Genomic DNA, 19879 nt, shown 5'->3' with positions numbered 1-19879 from the left:
TGGCTGGTGTACCTACGCTTAGCTCACTTAGCACGTAAGCCGCTCACGTGACGATCCGCATCAGATCAGTGGTCAGTGTCTACAAGTAGGTAAATATTGTGTTGAAAGAGACACATCTACTCGCGTCGTTGGCTTATTTGTGTGGTGTGTAGATGTATCCACATCAAGACCGCGTAGGTATGTATGCCTATGTACGGTATCTACCTACCTACAGTACTTACCTACATACATCAGCTGCATATCTATATCTCATATAGGTGGAATTTGGAGCGTTGTGCCGGGGTGGGGAAGCCAAGGCGCGACAAATCCCCCGCTACCCTAGCGATGACCTTGTCATGCGCCGTCTATTGCGGCTCCAAAGCCAAGCCGGCGTGGAATTAGGAGAGCTCGGGCACCCTCAGCTGGGCACAAACTTCCATCTATGCCTATGTGTACATGTATGGGCTATGGCTAGCATTTAGCAACACAAAATGAGTCACTCTATGGTCACGCCTAATTTAGGCACGATAAGCGAACCCTGAAGGCTCATAGATAATTGTACACTGTATGCCAATAGGGTACGCGAACGGAACCAACAGCATTGTGCAGCGAACGTCTTTCGCTCAGTATAATATAACACCAAAATACGTGTCCTTAGGACGTGGCCTTGCTTTAGCAAAGGTGATGCAAAGCATGGCTCCTGCGTGATGTTTTCCATAGACTTCGCAGACCCCATCCAGCCCTACCAATTCATTAGCCCTATGGCGCTGCATGGTGAGAGCGGCTTTATTGCTATTGAATATGATATTGCTCCGTTGTCCATACAAAATCTCGTGCTCGGTTTACATTCATTTGTGTATATGCGTAAATTAACCCTCGCACATTATATGGGGTCGAACGGAACGGACCCCTTCGGTTTTTCACAAATGTATCGCGCAAAAAGCAGCTGATCGAGACGAATCTTGCAGTACCCCTGGGCCCTGAGCTAACCCTCGCCCATATTGGAGTTTTGCCAACCGCGATCGCGAACGTATGAGGGGAGGGGGGTCCGCTGCTCACCCCTTGCCGTTTCGCCCCTGATCGAGATAGGGCTTCGCGTAACGAGCAACACGCCGATGATACCCATTTCAAGTTTCTAGGTCATTGGTTGACCTTCCAGGTCAGGTCAATGACTAAAAATTCGGGGAAATCGGGACCTGTTAGAAAGTGTGGTGGCAAAGCGTGGCTGCCATGTGGTTTTTCGGGGTGCTGATCACGAATATCATGTTAGTTTTGATCACAGATGATGTCTTCATGCATTTAGACCAGGTCGGGTGATCGTTGGGCCGTAAACGCTTTTGATTTGCGCTAGTCTCAGCTCAAGCTACAAAATTGCTATTACAGTTCAAAACCACCATATTAAAAGTGAACTATTTCCTTTGAGCGGCTGGCAAAACACCATTACGGGGGAGGGTTCAATATATATAAAGCGTTTTTATACGACGTTTCGTGATTTTCTCTAAAAATATGGCTAAATTGCAGCAAGATAACGGCCATTCTCAAGGATGGTTAAAATTTTCATGACGTCATTGAAACAATCAGGAAATGTAAAAGATATAATTTTCGTTAACCTTGATCTCTTTCGTGGTGTGCTTGGCTGTTTTTTTTTTTAATTCCGTGTCAGTGTTGTAAAGCGAAAAATTCGAGTTTTTCGTCGCGTCTCAGAGTGATTGGGGCGTTCTCGATGTTTTAAATTTTGTAGCCTCCTGACATATATTTACTAGTCACTCAAACGGCGGGCTCAAGGTGATATGGCTGATGCCTTAGCGTGAGTTATTTGGAAGAAAATGTCAAGATGCAAGCCATCAACAAAGTTTGTTCCAGCAACAGTTGCATGGTCGCTGCTGTTAGGATGTACAGGAATCTATTTCTATTACCCGTAAGTATTTTTATATTGCCTTGTTTTAGCTTGTACATATTGAGGCTGGGGGCATGAGCATCAGCCGGTTAGTGTTTTAATTGTTGTGGTAAGATGAAAGTAGGTAATTGGTATCACAAGATACTATTATGCACTTATCTAACATTTTCTGCAAATTAACTGCAACATCTTGCCCTCGAACACTGGAAAATTTGATGCTAAAACACCTCTTGAACAGTACACCAACCTGAGCTATGGAGCCTGGAGCCCATGGTACACTACCCGTGATCCTCCAGGAAATCGTGTGTGTCCTGCAATTTGTCAGGTTTTGCAGGAGGGCATCGGTACGCAGATCAAGATCAGCCAACGGAAACACACTGCGTTGCTACTCTGAGCCACACTGTGGGTCACACACGCTCAGTCAAGGAAGTCACATTCAGTCCAGGAAATGGTGGATAGTCTGGATTGTCCACACATTAAGTTCAGAAGTCTGAACTTTTTTAGAATCTACATGTTTGTGTCAGACAGGAGGAAAAATTTCACAAGATATTCTAAGACCTCCTGAATTCATTTCTGATACTTATTCCTTGGAAATTCTGAAAAGCAGAAACTGACATCACTTAAATCCTGCAAGCATTGAAACAAAGAACAGGCTCATATGTACAGGTCTCGCTGGTTTTAGCAGTAGGTTTTGCACCTAGAAAATGTATTGTACTTCAGGCTATATCTCCGTAGTCTTAAGCTTTTAAGTGTTGAAGATGCGATTGACTTGTTGGTTCACAAGCCGGCCACGATCATGAAAAATGGCTTAATCGTAGATCGATTAGTTTCTGAGATAGGTATAACCGGAAATGTAAAAGTGCAAAACCTACCACTTGATCTTGCAAGAGCCGTACACACTTTCTGGATGGCTAGGTACGCATAGTGTAGCCTAGGCTCTATTCATAGCTAAGTGACATTGATGTTGAAATCCAACCAATTCATAAGAGCATAAAAGTGATGTGAATTGTTTTAAAGCTAACCAAACCTAAACTAACCTAACAGTAACCTAACCAATGTGACTGACTTATCAGTGATCCTTTGATGTCTGTCTGTTGCAGGTGCCAGTGGCTTCTGGTGAAACTTTACCCTTGGGGCTTTGTCATACCTTTGTGTCAGGGTATCCTTTCTTTTTTTGTCATAGCAAACTTTTCACTGGCTACCTTCATGAATCCAGGCATTGTTCCGAGAGGTGAGTTATTCATCCTTTTTGCATTCATCTCATTAAATATTAACCCTTGAGTTCTGCACTTTTATTTGATGTTTATTATGGGTTAGTATATTGGCTAAAATAAGTTTTGCATGGGTGCATCTATGCAAGCCTTTGGAAAGTAGTTTGCTCATCTTCATCATTATTTGTATTTGGAACTGGTGCCTTTAAGTTATTATCCACATGAGTTGTTATTTTTATCTTAATCAGTGCTTGCAGCTTGTAACCAATCTGTATTTGTGGATGATTCCAACTTCAACACCCCTTCAATACCACCTGATTGGTAAAATAAGAAGTAAGTGTATCCTGTCATGGTGTGACTTGACCTTTACCCGAGTGTGTATGTGGGGAGGGGGGCGTTTTTGGCCACACCTGCCAGTTTTTGTGTGTGTGTAAAGAAAACTGCAGCGCGCAGCGCCACGAAATTTGGTACCTATAGCTTATGATACGTCAATTTTGCATCGTGTGTAAAACTTTTGACCCCGGGTCACACAAGTTCAGGTCACCGGGTCAACTTAAGTGGCCATGCCTCTTAAAAAACTTTGTGATTCATTCATTCCTGCGCTTACATCCCAGAAGTCTGAAACTCAGGCTATTGCATGAGGGAATCAGTGCCAGCAATTTGTATATCCCGGAATTTTTGTATCGATGACTTAAGGTCAGGTCAACTTTGTGACCTCTCCATAAGTCAATGTGAAAAATTTAAATGCTTTTCTTATGTCTGAAAACACCCTCAGACATCGGAACACGTGAATATAACACACTGAATAGAAAACGCACCTGTGACCCCGTTTTTGCTCTCAGGTCATCTCGGATCATGAAAAACGGTTCTTTGACAGACTTTTGATAGAAACATGCTGGAGCGCTGAAAACTACCATGGATGTGTTTAGCTCAACAATACGAATCGAATGATATGCAACATGACTTTTTCTGTGACCTTGACCTGAGGTCAAATTTTTAAGCTGACCTTTCCAGGTCAACTATGGCTTATTCAACGCGTCTCAACGAGACAAACGCGATGCCGGTATAATCAGCGTAATACAAGCTTGGAGTCAAAACTTATACAGAAAAACTTTTTTTCCGCAAAACATCCAATTTTGAGTTTTGCACTCTGGAGACTAAACCGTTGACCTTCGGTCAAAGCTGAGAACAATATTCAGAAAGGCATATGAAAGAGCTATCGAATGCGCTTTTCCGCGGCGCTATAGCTCTATTGCTGCCGACTTAGGCGCCTCTTTGTGAAAGGCTGTCAAAATCGGGAACAAAAAGTCGCGATGATTTTATCTTTGGTGACCTCCAGTGACCTCAGCGAGATCGAAAACGACCTTCATAATTCTGAAAGAACTCATGCGAGCTATCCAGTGCTTTTTACCGTTTCTTTCTAGTTTGCTTACTTCCCGAGATAACGTGGTGTGGCCAAAAGGCACCCCCCCCCCCCCACACACACTCCACCATGGTGAAGTTGGCTGAGAGGCCCACCCGGGCGCGGGTTATTGTGAAAACTAGAGCCAATGGACTGAATATCAGGCCTGTCCTATTGTTGCTTGGTTGTTATGCAATGTTAATATGACAATCTACCTATTTTCAAATATACAGTGGAAGTACAATATGTAATGACCTAATGATTTTGATGTGCTGATTTTTATGTGATGGTTTTCTCCTTCCCTCGCGGAGCAGCGTCATCCGACGAAGACCGGGATGACGACTTCCGGATGCCGCTATACAAGAACGTGGAAATAAGCGGCATCACAGTGCGCATGAAATGGTGCGCAACGTGCCAGTTTTACAGGCCGCCGCGCTGCTCCCACTGCAGTGTCTGCAACCACTGTATAGAGGTGAGCAATGAGCATTAGTGCCCCTGCAGTGTCTAACTTCTGTACACTGTACAGTGCTGAGCTTGTATTCGAGCTCGTTCTGTGCCTAACTGTTACACTGTGCCTACAGAGTCAGGTGACTATTGACAAGGTCTGAAGACACGGTGGGCGTCGGGTTGGGTGTGTATCCTTTAGTTCAGCTGATGAAACACATGAGGGTGGATCGATTTGGCTGTAAGGGGTGTCAATAACGACCGCCGAGATATAAATAAGTAAAATGGTAAAATGTGATGGATTAATGCTGCGCTGTTTCAGGATATGATTGATAATGTAACAATATTACACAATTTATTGGACTCTTTTTTTTTTACCACTTCCCAACCGACCACGCCCGTTGGAAGTGATCGTGGTACGATCGTCACCGACACCCCGCCGCTGCCGACACGGGCGCTGACAGTCCGTGTTCCGCCGGCAGACGTTCGACCACCACTGTCCGTGGGTGAACAACTGTATCGGCCGGCGAAACTACCGGTTCTTCTTCCTCTTCCTGCTGTCGCTGACGCTGCACATGGTGGCCATCTTCGGCCAGTGCCTGGTGTTCGTGCTGGACAGGAGGCACGAGCTCGGCTCGGTCGACGTCATCGCAACGTATCCTTTATGAACCGGACGGCAGATCTGCCGTATAAAGGCAAAACCCATTATGTTCGGGTGACCTTTGACCCGAGGTAATGGCCTCTGACCCGACATAAGGGTTTTTGCCTTTGCACGGCAGAGATACGCCGGCGGATGGACGGATGGACAGACTGTTGGACTGACGCTCATTCTTTTTTTCCTCATTCCTCATTCTTTTCCATTGGCTCCTCATTCTTTTCCATCGGCTGTGTGTTTGCGGGGTAGGGAATGGGGGAGGGAGCGGGGTAGAGAATCGTCTTGCAATGTCAGGGGATGTACTGTAGCTAGACGTGCTGGCTGTAGAGTGTAGAGGTACCCTTGGGTGCCATTTTATCATTGCTGGTGTTTTTGTTGGTTCTGTTAGATCACACTCGGTTGTACTCCCCGAATCTGTGTGCCTATTTTTCACGTTTTAGGCCGGGTAAAGCAAACTGAGGTTATGTCTCGCTCAGTAATATCTACCTACCTGTAGTTCTACAATACGAGAAGGTTCGGTTTATTGTCGGCAGTGCCCCCTTAATGGAAGGTGTTCCGCCGCTACTGGCTGGGTTGTCTCCAGCGGTTTTCGAAATTTGCCGTTCTACCTGCTTTGTCACCTAGTTTTATCTATGACTGCCGTTGTAAATGGGTTTCAAGGCCTGTAGTCGGCTAATACAAATACAGAATACGGAATATAGAATAGGGCGCAAAATGACCTTTGTAGTCGGCGCATCCTTAAGTCCCATTAAACAAACCAACAGAATACAACAGGCAAATAAAGCTCTGTAATGGTTTCCTGCCAGCGTGGCTAGTGAACCACCATACGAGGGCTCCAGCCTTGCCGTGTCCTGCTGGCTCTTGGGCTCTGCCACACCGGGCACGCGGTGCGGTGCTGGCGTATTTCCGGAACGATAAGAGATCGCTCACGAGGTCGGCTCACCGGTACCGGCCGCCCGGCGCGAGCGGTGGGATTAGCTCAGGAGCCGGAATTTCTGACAGGTGCCAGTCGCCAGCAGAAGTCTAACTCTAGTTCGGCGTCATGCTGTCCTTTTCTCGTAGATAAGTTTTACAATCATATTTGAATAGTTAATTTTCTTCCTTTCGCTGTATGGGGTGACACAATAGCTGCCGTCCATACCATAAAATGGTTTTAGTTTTATACCATCGTTACCTTCATATTTTGTCTTAAAATAAGTAGCGACCTTTCAGATCATGTGGTGGTTAAATTTGCACTCGATTAGCAAATTGCGAGCTCACACATCACTGCATGCACGTCTTAGGCATATATCTGTATACGAGTAGTGTATATTTGCCATATCTGTGATACTACCTACGTCCGTCTGTATATTACATGCTCCCCTCCGCGCCTTGGGTCTCCTTGACTGTGGCCTCTACGTCTATCGGTGCCACGTGCTCTCCCCGTCGCGTCGCGGTTTTCCTTGACTGTGACCCCTCAGTCTGGCGGTGATGGTGGTGATCGGCCTGCTGTTTGTCCCCATCATGGGTCTGGCCGGCTTCCACACGGTGCTGGCCAGTCGCGGCCGCACTACCAACGAGCAGGTCACGGGCAAGTTCCGCGGCGGGTTCAACCCGTTCTCGCGCGGCTGCGGCGCCAACTTCTGCCGCACCCTCTGGGCGCCACAGTACCCCGAGTGAGTATCAAGTACCGAACAGTACCCCGAGTGGGTACCAAGTACCGTGCAGTATCCTGAGTGAATACCACAGTACCCCGAGTGAGTATCAGGTAGCGCACAGTACCCCGAGTGAGTACCGGGTACCGTGCAGTATCCTGAGTGAATACCACGGTACCCAGAGTGAGTACCGCGTAACGCACAGTATCCCGAGTACCGCACGCTGCACAGCTTCGTGAGTGAGAACTGGACGGTGTTTCACCGACGCTGCCAGCGCGCTGCGTCGGCGTAGGGTTTCGGTCTGAGCAGCGGAGCGGCTCCAATTCTATTCGATCAGCGTGGTCTGTGATCAGTGTGGTGGGAAATCGGTCCGTAGCACAGTGATGCAAATGGGGTTCACGAGTGGCCATAAATACGAAAAAGGCCCAAAATTCAAGTTCACTTAATCGAATAAATCGTAATATGGTCAGTCCGGCAAATGTTTGGGGTGTCTGAAAAAGTATGATTTTAATGTTTTTGTCAAAACCGGCCTCGTGTAGGATTGTCAGAAGTCGAGACATTTTCGATGTCGTAAAATGACTGTCAGGTACTTGAAATTCAAGTGCCGCTAGTGTGCGTTCATGTCATACAAACTGCAAAAATACATGAAAATGATCCCCGAAACCTGCTGCTTCTAATGCAACGTCATACAAAGCCGTATCTATTTTGGTATGGCGGTGAGCTAACTATTTGTAATCATGTTGCAACCGCAGTTTTTTACCAAAAATATTTGCTTTCAATTAACCTACAGCACTTCACACAGTGTGTGCCCGGTAGTGCACCATATCATAGCATTCCCTAATCATTTCTGAGTCGCATCGTGAAAGAATTAAGGTGCTAGCACAGGGCTGACCGGCGCTACAGAAGTTTTCGTCCGTCACGGTCGGGTGCTGCGGCGCAGCGGGCGGCCGCGTCGCCGCGCCGCCCGGACGCCGCGCGGCGGCACCCACCCGCCCAACTGCGCGCCCACTGCGGCACCCGACCGCCCGGACAAAAACCTCTGTAGCGCCGGTCAGCCCTGTGCTAGCGCCTTAATTCTTTCACGATGTGACTCAGAAATGATTAGGGAAGGCTATGGTATGGTGGACTAACGGGCACACACTGTGTTAAGTGCTGTAGGTGAAACGAAAGCATTTTTTTCTTAGTAAAAAACTGCGATTGCAACATGATGATAAATAGTCAGATTACCAGCGAAGCGAATGAGGTATGGCTTTTTGTGATCCAGCATTAGAAGCAGAAGGCTTTGGGGATCATTCCCATGCATAATTTTTCCAATTTGTACGAAATGAACGCAAACCAGCGGCGTTTGAACTTGCGAGTGTCTGACCGTCATTTTACGACCTAGAAAATGTCACGACTTCTGACGATTATACACGAGGCCGGTTTTGACAAAAACATGAAAACCATGTGATTTCAGATGCCCCAAACATTTGTCTACCCGGCCATATCGCAATTAACTCGATTTGGTAAACTTAACTTTTTGGTATTTATGGCCACTCGTGAACCCCATTTGCATCACTGTGCGTAGCGGGCTAGTATCACCGGGTTATGTCGCTCGTAATCGTATGTGACTGGTTCCATTTGACCCGTCTGACCTGACCTATGCGACTTTATGCGAGCCATGTGACCGTCTAAGCAGTGCGGCTTATGTGTACTGTCAGACTGTCTGGCCGGTGTGGTTTGTGTCAGCTAACCGGCGCTCTCTGTGCCGCAGTGTGATGGCGCTGGCGCGGCGCGCCCAGCGGCGGAGGCACCAGTACACGCTGCCCACATCGCCGCAGCTGCCGCCGGCTGTCGCCGCCGATCACCAGGTCAAGCTGTATATCGACAACGGTAACGGTGTACGGGGCAAAGGCCATGCCGCCCGCTACACGCAGGTACGTCAGGTACGAGCTCGGGGCACGCCACGCATGGCCGCCCTCCTCCCCGCCGGTCACTGCACGCGTCGGCACGCCACAGATCGAGCCGAGCGATTCGGGAACTGTGAGCATGTATTTCGGTCTGTGTGAGGAGTTTGGCTGTATGTCTGGACGATCTAAGTTAGATTCCTAACAATGCACTCGATACCGATGCATGTGGGTGTGTGAGGTGTTGTGGTGCCGCCTGTGTGGCATTGACACGGTGCAGTGCCTGGTGTCCTTTGTCGGCATTTGACCCGGGAGCCGGACTAATGAGGATTACGATAGGCCGCGGGACTACCGCCGGTGGGGACCGGAAGGCAGAACTGGTGTGTTGTTCGTGGGTCTGGATGGCCGACAGACGCTCGTTCTGTCGGTCGTCCGCGCCATCACCCATACGTTTGGGCCAGGCTATATTATTGACCGTTGGTTTCTCGTAACTTGCTTGAGTTTTGATTGCTTACTGTTCTAGTTTTGATTGCTGTTTCGGGGCTACGCACTTCTTGGTGCGATCAACAATGCCTTGAGCTAAAAGCAGGGCTTTTGTGAAGTTGTTGGCTTTGAAAGTTTTCCTTTTTACTTTAATTTCAATCATCGAGCGTAAACTTGCCCAATATCCAGCCTTTGCAGTTGTGGAAGTTGAGTTTCAGCGTTAAGGTCCTGCATTATTTCAACAGTACATGTTTGTGGTCCTTAGCATTTAGTTGCTTTATTCAGTTAACCAGCGTTGCACCATTTATGTTTCGTTCCCTTCACGTTCAGCTCCGGAACGTTAAGGTTTGTCATTCGTTCAGTCTTATGTTTTGTCTGCTTACAAGCATTGACGACAGGAGCGTTAGCAGCCAGCACGGCTCGTCATTCTGTGGTTTCTGCCTTGTTTGTGCCCGTCTGCCCGTCGTTCTTAGCTGTCTGTGCGTCACCTCGTCGCCTGCCTGCTGCCTGTGTTTGTCTGTCTGTCTGCCACCGCCTGTGGAGACCGGGACCACCAGCACCCGGCCGAGGAGCCGACACCTCTGTTCGCGGCGCACGCTCAGCCCACCCCCGCCCCGCCCCGCTCGTCTGCACGTTCCAGATGCGCGCTGCCGGCTCGGCGGCCCGGCCGGCCGGGCGGACCGCGTCGCCGGCGCGGTCCGCCGTGGCCGCGGCGCCGCGCCAGGCAGTGCCCCGACCGCCGCTGTCGCCGCCGCGGCCCGCCGTGCCCGAGGTCTCTCACCTGCCCATTTGGCACCAAACGGCCGTCTAACGCGCACTGCCCGCTTCCTAAATTGTGTGGTTGGCCGCCGCCCGGGTGAGTATGGGCGGTGTCCTCGACTGGAAAGCTCTGTGGCTGTTCAGTGATGTAGCGTGGATGTCTTGCTGGTCAAGTCGGCAGTGATGTTTTTAGTAGATCCCTAAAATGTCAATTTGGATGCCATGATACACGGGTTCTTTCAGCATGTGTGAAAAGAAGCTGTGCGAACAGATATGGCGAAAAAATAGATGTCCGGATAATTTCGTTACACCCTGTAGATAAATAAATGAAACAATTTTTTCAATAAAGTCGTGTGGATCTGAGACAGAAAGTTTCACCTTTTTGCCTTGCAGTATCATAGAATCTCTTACGTCAGTAATGTCTTCATCTGTACCGCGGATGGGGTGATATCGCCCATTAGTTCCATCGGTCGCGCGCTTGCCGATGAGAAGAACCGAGTGGCCATGTATCAATCGAACATCCTTGGTTTCGGCCATGACCTTTAATTTTCATCCCCAGGCGGCTGACCTGCGCGACGCCGACCAGGACGCTGGCATGTCTCAGTCGCGCGACTGTGAGCCGTCGCCGCCGCTGCCGCACAGTGCCTCGCGGGCCAGCGTGGTCTCTGGAGGCCGGCGCTCGTGTGGCGGCGGCGCCGTACCGGCCGGCACTGCCGGCTCCCTGGAAAGGAGGCCGCCGCCGACGCACGGACGCACGCACGCCACGCTGCCGCGCGCCCAGCATGCCAGGTAAGGCGGAGGATATATCAGTACATCGCGGGGTATCAGGGTGTCTTCACTCATGTCGTTCGTGTTTGTCGTATGGACGAGCACGTCCGGGCGCCTGTGGGCTCTGTTGACCGGTTCGTGTGTACTGTGACCTGTTGATTGTATGCAGGTACCGAGGCCGTGGTTTTTCACTCACCACCTCCGATGTGGCTGTCTATGGCAGGGACGGCCGCCGGTCGCGCAGTCAGACGCCCGAGTCGGCGTGCTCGCCGGACGGCGCGGCGCCGCTGGTCTGGCCGGCCAGTCCGCCGCTGTACATCAGTCCGGCGCGCCGCTCCCAGCCGGGCACGCCGTGCGGCGGCCGCCGGTTCCCGCACACGGACGGCCTGCCGCCGACCATCTACAGCGGCGCGCCGCGCACCACCGCCAGCGGCCTGGCCGGGGAGCCGCCGCCGCCGCCGGCCGGCGAGCCGCGCTACTGGGCCGCGCCGCCGGGCCGGCTGCCGCGCGCGCGACGCACCGCAGACGCCGGCTACGAGATATCCGTGTAGCGGCCGCCGGGCCGGACAGTACAAACGGCCCGCCCTCCGGTCTGTCCCGCGCCGCGCCGGGTCGGCAGGGCCAATTGCGCTCGCTGTGTGTGTCCGTATGTGCGCCAGTGTGGAAGGCATGCGTGCGTTCATGCATTCTTCCATTGTAGCATACGCTTATACAGCTTCGCGCACACATCCACTCACAAACTGCCGGCATATTCGTTGATCTCACGCCGGTACCAATGCGTGGGAAGTTGGTCTTTCGCATCGTATTAGCTTTACAGGACAATAATTTGTTGGTTGTTTTGCCGCTCCTTGCGCGTTGTACTCTGTGCGTATGTGCGCTGTTTGTTGGTGTTTGTCTGGGCGCTCAATGTCTCGGGTGGCGGCTGTTGTCGGTCGGCGACCCGACCAGGCTCGGCCAGCTCGCCACCCGGCCAACTCATCTCATTCCGCGGCGCGCCGGTGTGGTCTCCAGCGTACCTGACGCCGTTCTTGACGCCGTGCGCCGGACCGGTCAGTGTGCCATCGGCGCTATATGTGGACGCGGCCGTGCTGCCGATTGAATCCGGTCCCGGCATCGGTTATATGTGGTCGGAGGTTGGCCGCTCGCACGTGCCATCCGGTGGGGGGGATGAGTGATCTCGGGGGGGGGGAGGGGGGGAGGTGTAGCGATCTGGCCGCCGGGAGTCGTGTGATAATCGACTCAATCCTCATACTCCGGTGGGCAGCCGGCGCCCCGCCCGTCGGTGTGGTGGGGTCGGCTCGCGCGCGGTCTCTAGGTGTCTGTGACCGGCTGGAGCGCTCGTCACTCGCTGTTCTGTTTCCGCAGCCCGTGAACGGCACCTGCCGTGTACGGCCGCGCCGCCGAGACCCATCAGCTACGTGTTTTGAATATCACTAGACGAAATACATTACCTCAAGCTCAACTAGACTGAGTGTTGCTGCCGACCGGTGACGACAGATCAAAAATCGAACACCAGCTGCATTGACGGCTCGGATCGACGATTCTCCGAATAACCTCGGGCTCGATGATAACGGCGTGTATTTCTAGGAACCAGCCGTTCTGTAATCAGTCTGTATCTGACATGCAGCGGATTCGACAAGGGGGCGAGAAACCGGCGCCCTCTGTAGCGGTTTCTCTTCCTGGCACCCGAGCTGTGTACCCGAGCTGGTCTTGTACAGGGACCCGCAGTTGCTTCTGTACACACTAGTATTTCAGCGTATTCTTTGCCTGTGACACCGTTGGAGGCGAATTGTGAAATGATTGTGTGCTTATTAAAACCACCATCTGAAGGGCTTTAAACTGATGTGCTGCTCTCCTAATTCAGTGAACTTTTTATGGCTATATCAGCAAAACATTGTTTTCAGCGCTTTTTCCTGTCCCATTCCTTCTGAAACCTGGAACCGCTTATTCCATTTACTCCTGCCATCTGACGATGGTCGTGCTGACTACTAGTTCCGGCGCTAGTTACTGCTCCAGTTTTGCACCCGGCACAAACTCAGGCGGCACCGGGCCGTGGCTCGACCAGGGGAGGGTCGGACCGAGCCGACTGCCTGGGGCGCGGTTAGATCGGACGCTCTGCTGGGGAAGGGGACGGGAGTGAGGGGAAGGGGAGGTGGTCACGTGGTCCGTCCAAGCTCGCAGACGGCCTGTCCTGCGCCCAGCCATGTTCCGTGATCCAAAATGGCACGAGAGCTGTGGAATGCCTGGAGGAGACGCTTCGAAAGCGAATTTCAGCAGCACTAATTTACCATATTCTGTGGAGATAAATGAATATTATCTTAATGCAGAAAAAAATTATATGCCTAAGCTGTATAAGCTGTATCTTTTTAAAAGTTGTAAATAGGATTATTTTTAGGGACTTATAGGTTTCGTATACACAGTGAATTATGTTACATTAAGCCGTTTCGCTGTTATGGTTACTAACTGAAGAGTTATCCTTTTTTCTCACAGGGAATGACAATACAATAACAATACAAATAAAACAGACGTTTCGCACAAAAAGTGCCTCCGTCAGTGGCAAGAAATAAGTAATTAGGCATGCATGTTTTCTTTCGATAAAATCGATGAAGTAGTTATTTTTTAAGATATATTTTCAGCAGTTTTTTAAGCACATCATGGAAGCTTATAAACATTTGTGTATTTTATCGGCAACCCGGCTGGCCAGACCGAGACGGTGCCGCATATAGTTCTCATCGATGTTAAACCTATACACTTATTTTTCTCCACTGACGAATGCACGTTGTTGTCCGAAACGTTTGGTTTTATTCGCATTGTTTTTATATTGTCATTGTCCGTGAGAAAAACATACCCATATGGACTGGTCTCAGTTCATGTAGAAATTGTTGCATATTAATAACACAGATAAAATGAATATTAGCCCTCACCACACATATAAGTACAGGTAAGTAGACCGCGCCCCCTGTTTTTCACGAATAAATCGCGGCAAAGCGAAGGATTGCGACGATGCTTTGGTGCCCTGGAGTTAATCAATTTTACAACTTCCCGGAAAATTAAATAGCCCTGATAATTTTTGCATCTTGTCTGATAATTTTAAATCCCTGAACCAAATAACCTTTAACCTGTGATTATTTTTCTCAAGATCATGTCAGGCCAGAATAGCAATTGAAAGTCAGCGCACATCTGTGTGTTTCCATAGTCGTTTCGTGATTAGCAACGTGACAACATGTGAAATATGCTATCTAATGTTTGTCTCATTGATTGTTGTGGGTGCCAAGGTCACGTGAAACTCAGGTTAAGGTCATTTACTTGAAATGATCTCGGTCAACTTCCTTAAATTTACACCTTTTTACTGTGGTTTTTAGGAAGTGTTGGTTTGAAATTTAGCACTCATTTTAGCATTTGAAAACTAGGCATACTTAGGTATCAGTTATAGTGCCTATGCAATATGTTGCAAGGCTGTAAGTGCTGGTTAACCCTCGCCCGTATTGGTGTTTTTTTTTTCCAGCCGCGAACGTATAGGGGGGGGGGGTCCGTTGGACCCCCCTCCCTTGCCGTTTCGCCCCTGATCGAGCTAGAGCTTCGCGGAAAAACGAGCGTGTTGCCCGTGACGAGAGGAAGCCGATGATACCCAATTTTAAGGTCCTAGGTCATTGGTTGACCTTGCAGGTCAGGTCAATGACCCCAAAGGCGGAAAAATCGGGACCTGTTAGAACGCCGTAAAGTGTGGCTGCTAAGAGGGTTTTCGGGATGCTGATCACGAATACCATGTTAGTTTTGATTACAGATGATGTCTTCATGTATTTAGGCCAGGTCGGGTCAGGTCAGGTCAGGTCAACCAGTAAGGGTATTCGTAGTAGGTGGCAACCGCCTCTGACAGCTTCGTAACATGTTACGAAGGCACCAAAACTGCTTCGTAAATGTTCATATGGTTGCTAAATTCGAATTCAGCTCCAAAAACTGGCCTAGAAACATGTAAAACTCGAAAAAGTGAACCGAGGTCATCAAAGGTCAATGACCTGACCTTCAGGTGACCTTGACACCCACCCTAATGCATGGGGGCAACATCATATCACATGTTTGAACGCTTGAAACCACGAAAAGACTGCAAACGCGCGTCTAATGCGAGCCGACACACGCCGAATCGCGATTCCAGCCAAACATGGTCTCGAAAAGTAGGTCACAGGTCAAAGGTCATTTGGGTCAGGGTCATGAAATTTTCAGGGTAGGTGTGAAATTGATGAACGCGAGGGTACTGAAAGTTTCGTCGCGATCGGCCGCTTTTTACGCGAGTTATTCGCGAAAAACCATGGCGGGGGGTCCGTTCGACCCCCCCCCCCTATACGGGCGAGGGTTAACATTCTATGGATAGCCGGCAGAACGCCTAATGGGTGATCTGGCGTGACCCGTCCTACCCCAAATGCTTTGATATATCATCTTTGATCAAAGCAAGTGCAAATTCGGAGTCAGAAGCAAGCCAAGTCCCAGCAAACTTCACTTGTAGAAATTCTAGCAGGACCCAATTTTTCGTGCTTTTGGGTTATTAACCTGATCTGGGAGGTCAACCAGTGACCTAGGATCTCAGCATTGACCAGGACATAAAAATAATTGGCTTTCTCTCGTCAGCGATGACCAGGGCCCTCAAATCATCGGATTTCTCTCGCCACGAGTAGCTCGCTCTTTTTTTATTGGCTATTCATGAATGGCTGAGGTTTCTACGCCCCTCCGCTACATATAAGACGCTGAAAAGAAATGCCTAAGTGGGTGAGGGTTAAATATCGATTGGTTTTTAAGTGCCGAAGCCCGAAACACTTTAATTTACTTCGATAGCAATTTTTTAAGACCAACGAGCTCGAATACTACTTCTTGAACAAAGTAAGCACCACATAAAATGAATCGTAAGAGAAGCGGCTCAAGATTAACCATATTAGTGGCAGGCTCCTGGCTACCCCTATTAGTGGCAGGGGGGGGGGCTGTTTACGACCCCCCCTTGATATCTCGAGATCTAACGGGCCGATTTTCAAAATTCAAACGGCATTCGACTTCGCTCAACGTGATCTACATTTCTAAAAAAAAAAATTAAGAAAATGTCAAAAGGGGGGTTGAGGGGGGTAAAAACGGGCAAATTGCAGATACATTTTAGACTGCTTATCACGGCCAGGTTTCTGAACCAATCTTAACGCAACTTTTGCCGATCGATAAAAAATGAACCAGGAATTCACATGGATCCTAAAAATATGCATTTTCAAAAATCATAGGCGGATACAGATCATTGAGATTGGGGGTACACAAAAAGTATAGCAAATAAGGTTTTTGTTGGTACTGTTTCTAAAAAGGGTGGTAATGGTCTTGTTATGTTACAATTTTCTTATGAGAGAACGACTACAATTGTATTGGTCATGCATAGGCGGTGTCAGGGCACCTATGTTGGGAGGTAAAACATAACCCCCCTTTTTGGACGCCTGGATCCGCCTATTATAGCAAAAACGTGTCAAAAGAGGATGCACAATAACTTTGTATATGTTATCACATGATAAAACTGGTGCATACAGTTATAATACATCAGCATCGTGATCATCACCCAAATGACTCGCTTCACGAATAGGACCCCCCAATTCCCAGTGCTCTGGAGCCGCCCTTGGTAAAGTTATGAACTTGAAATTTTCAGGGAATGTGCCCAATTTAGTTTTAGGAAAAGTCAGAAAATTTCAGCATCGTAGCTTCAGCGGTTTCGGAGATATTCCCGAAAAACCTGAGGGGTGGATGAAAACAACCCCCCCTGCCACTAATAGGGATAAGGAGCTATGAGACACTTAATAAAAACGGCATAGGTTAGAAACTGCACCTAACTTGCACCGGTTTTTAAACTTTTTCGTTGCAGACTGGTAGATTAAATTTTAGGATTGATTTCAGCTGATGCTCAAATGGAGCTATTCATTCGTTCATTCATGCGACCATCCAATTCCATTCATAAAAGAAGCCAGTGACAAAATTGTTCATTTTAGATAAGTGTGAAATACAAACTCAATAAAAGTTAATGATACGGTAAATTTGACAGCTTTTATAAATAACAGACAAACAACTTTAACAAATCAAAGTTGAGAGCCCCAAATAGGGGAGAGTAAGGTAAGATGAGCCAAGGGGCAAACTTAGCCACCCCATGTTTCTCAGCTCCTATGGCGCTAATTGACTTGAGCTTCCATGTGCCGTTCGCTTACGATGCTGCAGTCTTTCACGTGAGACGGCAACGTTCTCACGCTCAGCACCCGGTAACATGTGGTATCGCCCCTGATAACTAAGACATGTTTTGCCTTTAAAATGAGATGGTTGTTATCTGCGGTGCATGGTTATTTTCCTTAGCGGGTGTCATTAATCGAAAATGGCCACGGGTGGGGCAAGATGAGCCATTTTCACCTGGGGGAAGATGAGCCGGATAAGCCATTGTTGTCTCCGCTGTCGAAAACCAAACTGAGCTGCGCTTGTTTCTGCTGAATAAAAATGGTAGCAAATTGTTTTTCTTTGTTGATTACACAAGTTGTAAGTGATTTGCAGATTATCTGAAGGATAAAATGATTTCTTCCGTGATAGAAAATTGACGAGCTATTGGAAGGCTTAAAACAGTCACTTTTTGATGGAGGAAAAAACTTTGCCATAAGTATCTATGCCATGGAGTACATAAAAGAGCCCACTCTTCGCCGCGCCCGGGAAAAGAAAAGGTTCGCTTTTTCTATCCATGCTCAACTTTCCCCACGACGTGTCTCAGCTTACCCCGCCCATGGGGTAAGATGAGCAACGTGCAAGATGATTTTTGACGTAGCCTTTCCAGTACAAAAATAAGCGGTATGAACATTTCTGGCCACCATTACATGCGCAAATCACCGCTCTGTCCGTCCAACCCGTAAACGCAGAAAAATGATCAGTAAGTTAGCCTGTAGCTTACGAAAAACAAAAAGCGGCTCAACTTACCTCATTCCCCCCTACGTAACACATTTGAGAGCATTTTTTAGGCCATCACAGTATTTGTCAACAATTGTTGTTTGGGGGACTGGGGAGGGTGGTTACTGGCTCATAATCTGTCCCCCCCCCAAAAAAAAGAAGAAGAAAGAAAACGAAATCGATCATCCGCGAAAAGAACTATTGAGCTCGAACCAAGATGACGAATCGATTTATAGGTATGCAGGATGACTAACGATGCCACTTTTTGACTTCTTGTGTCAAATAAATTCCATCATCTGGATAGCACGTCAACATTCTATTTGACATTTTGCAACAAACGTATACTATTTGGCGCGACTAGCCTCATAAATGTTCTGAAACTAAACCGTTTCTTCGCAATTAACTTGAACCACGTCATCCCAGCTTATGCACGACAAAAATAAAATAATGCTTCAGGATCAGTGGCCTGAATTCCAATGCTTAAAGTTTACTCAAAACCGGTGTGGCTGAGGCACTCTTCGCTACATCCCGTGACGGCCACCATTGTGTTGCATTTTTCGGTAAGCTATAAGTTAATAAGGAAAGGATTGGTGAGTGGGTTGAAACAGCCCTCACCCTCCACCCCCCCCACCCCCTCCTTCTTCTGGAAACATAAGTAACCGAAAGATCTGGCGATGGTTTATCCACCTCCTCTGCCGCCGCGCTGCGAGGCCTCGATTCGTTCGGTATGTGGCTTCCTGAGCGGTCCTCCCCGGAGGCAAGGTGAAAGGTCATGGCCTGTATCAGAAATTTATACGTTGCTGAATATGTTTTATAGTTCTTCCAAGGCCTTGGACACCGTTTTATTATATCGGATAAGCATTGCAATTTCTTGTCAATCAATACATCTAAAGAAAACTTTATCATAATCTCATACTGCGGCAATTGTAGTTCTGCTTACGGTTGCCTCTTTATGATACGGGCCACCACCACCTCCACTGCGCTGGAGCTCTGGCGTTCTACCCCTCCCCGCTACGGACCGGCCCTCGGGCTAGGTGTGTTAGTACTGAGCGCAAACCTGTAGTAGTCACGTGGCTTTCATTCACGTAGCGGGAACGGAAGCTATAGGCGATACCAAGGACGGGCTCTGGGGAGGCAACCGGAGCGGAAAAATAGCACGATAGTAGTTTTGGAAGAATATCTGTTGTGGTAAGAGGAATTATACAAAACATACGTCCTAGGAGCAAACATGTGTTATTCCTCCATACTTTGCACTACATTTCCTTTCTCCAATGGCCAGCACTTGGCAAATAATAGCGCAATTCTAAATTGGTAATATATGTGTACAGTAGCAACTGCGGGTCCCTGTACCATAGGCACACACGACCCTACGGTGCGGGTGGGTGTAACACAGCCTTCTAACGCCCGTACTACTGTCGACGAACCATCGCACAGCTGGATCCTTCCAGCCGATCTCGCACACCCCAATCACAGCTCTGTTCGTAGTCAGCGACCGGACTGGCCAGCTTAACCACCAATCTCGGCCCTGTTTCACCGGTGATAGCAGCAAGCTACTATCAAATTGCGCGAGCTGACGTAATGTGATGACGTCATACTGCTGACGTAAGGGGCAATTCTGGCGCACGATTGCCGCAATATTGTTTTACGTCATCAGCTAAATGTTCGTAGTTAATGTCAAAATTTTTCCTAAACCCAACTTCTTTTAAATACATCATATTGAAAAAATATATACCAAAAATATATATACTATCATGACTGCGTAAACTCTTACTTTTAGGCTCATACGTCACTTAATGCCGCCGCCAAGGTCGCGGCAATCGTGCGCCGG

General features: G+C 48.5%; 1 protein-coding gene across 1 annotated transcript; it reads left to right on the top strand.

The window, feature by feature from the left end:
• The first annotated feature begins 1475 nt into the window (after positions 1 to 1475).
• Positions 1476 to 12288, top strand: LOC122370577 (palmitoyltransferase ZDHHC8B-like). The gene is made up of 8 exons (XM_043346273.1): positions 1476 to 1897; positions 2977 to 3107; positions 4804 to 4961; positions 5416 to 5588; positions 7049 to 7243; positions 8976 to 9138; positions 10910 to 11139; positions 11342 to 12288. The coding sequence occupies exons 1-8, from the start codon at positions 1806 to 1808 to the stop codon at positions 11667 to 11669; spliced, it is 1470 nt and encodes a 489-aa protein (XP_043202208.1). The 5' UTR covers positions 1476 to 1805; the 3' UTR covers positions 11670 to 12288.
• Positions 12289 to 19879: the final 7591 nt, after the last annotated feature.

This window comes from Amphibalanus amphitrite, unplaced genomic scaffold (genome assembly GCF_019059575.1).
Source record: "Amphibalanus amphitrite isolate SeventyFive unplaced genomic scaffold, NRLGWU_Aamphi_draft 001146F_arrow, whole genome shotgun sequence".
NCBI classification, from domain to species: domain Eukaryota; kingdom Metazoa; phylum Arthropoda; class Thecostraca; order Balanomorpha; family Balanidae; genus Amphibalanus; species Amphibalanus amphitrite.
This window is presented reverse-complemented; position numbering and strand designations above follow the sequence as displayed.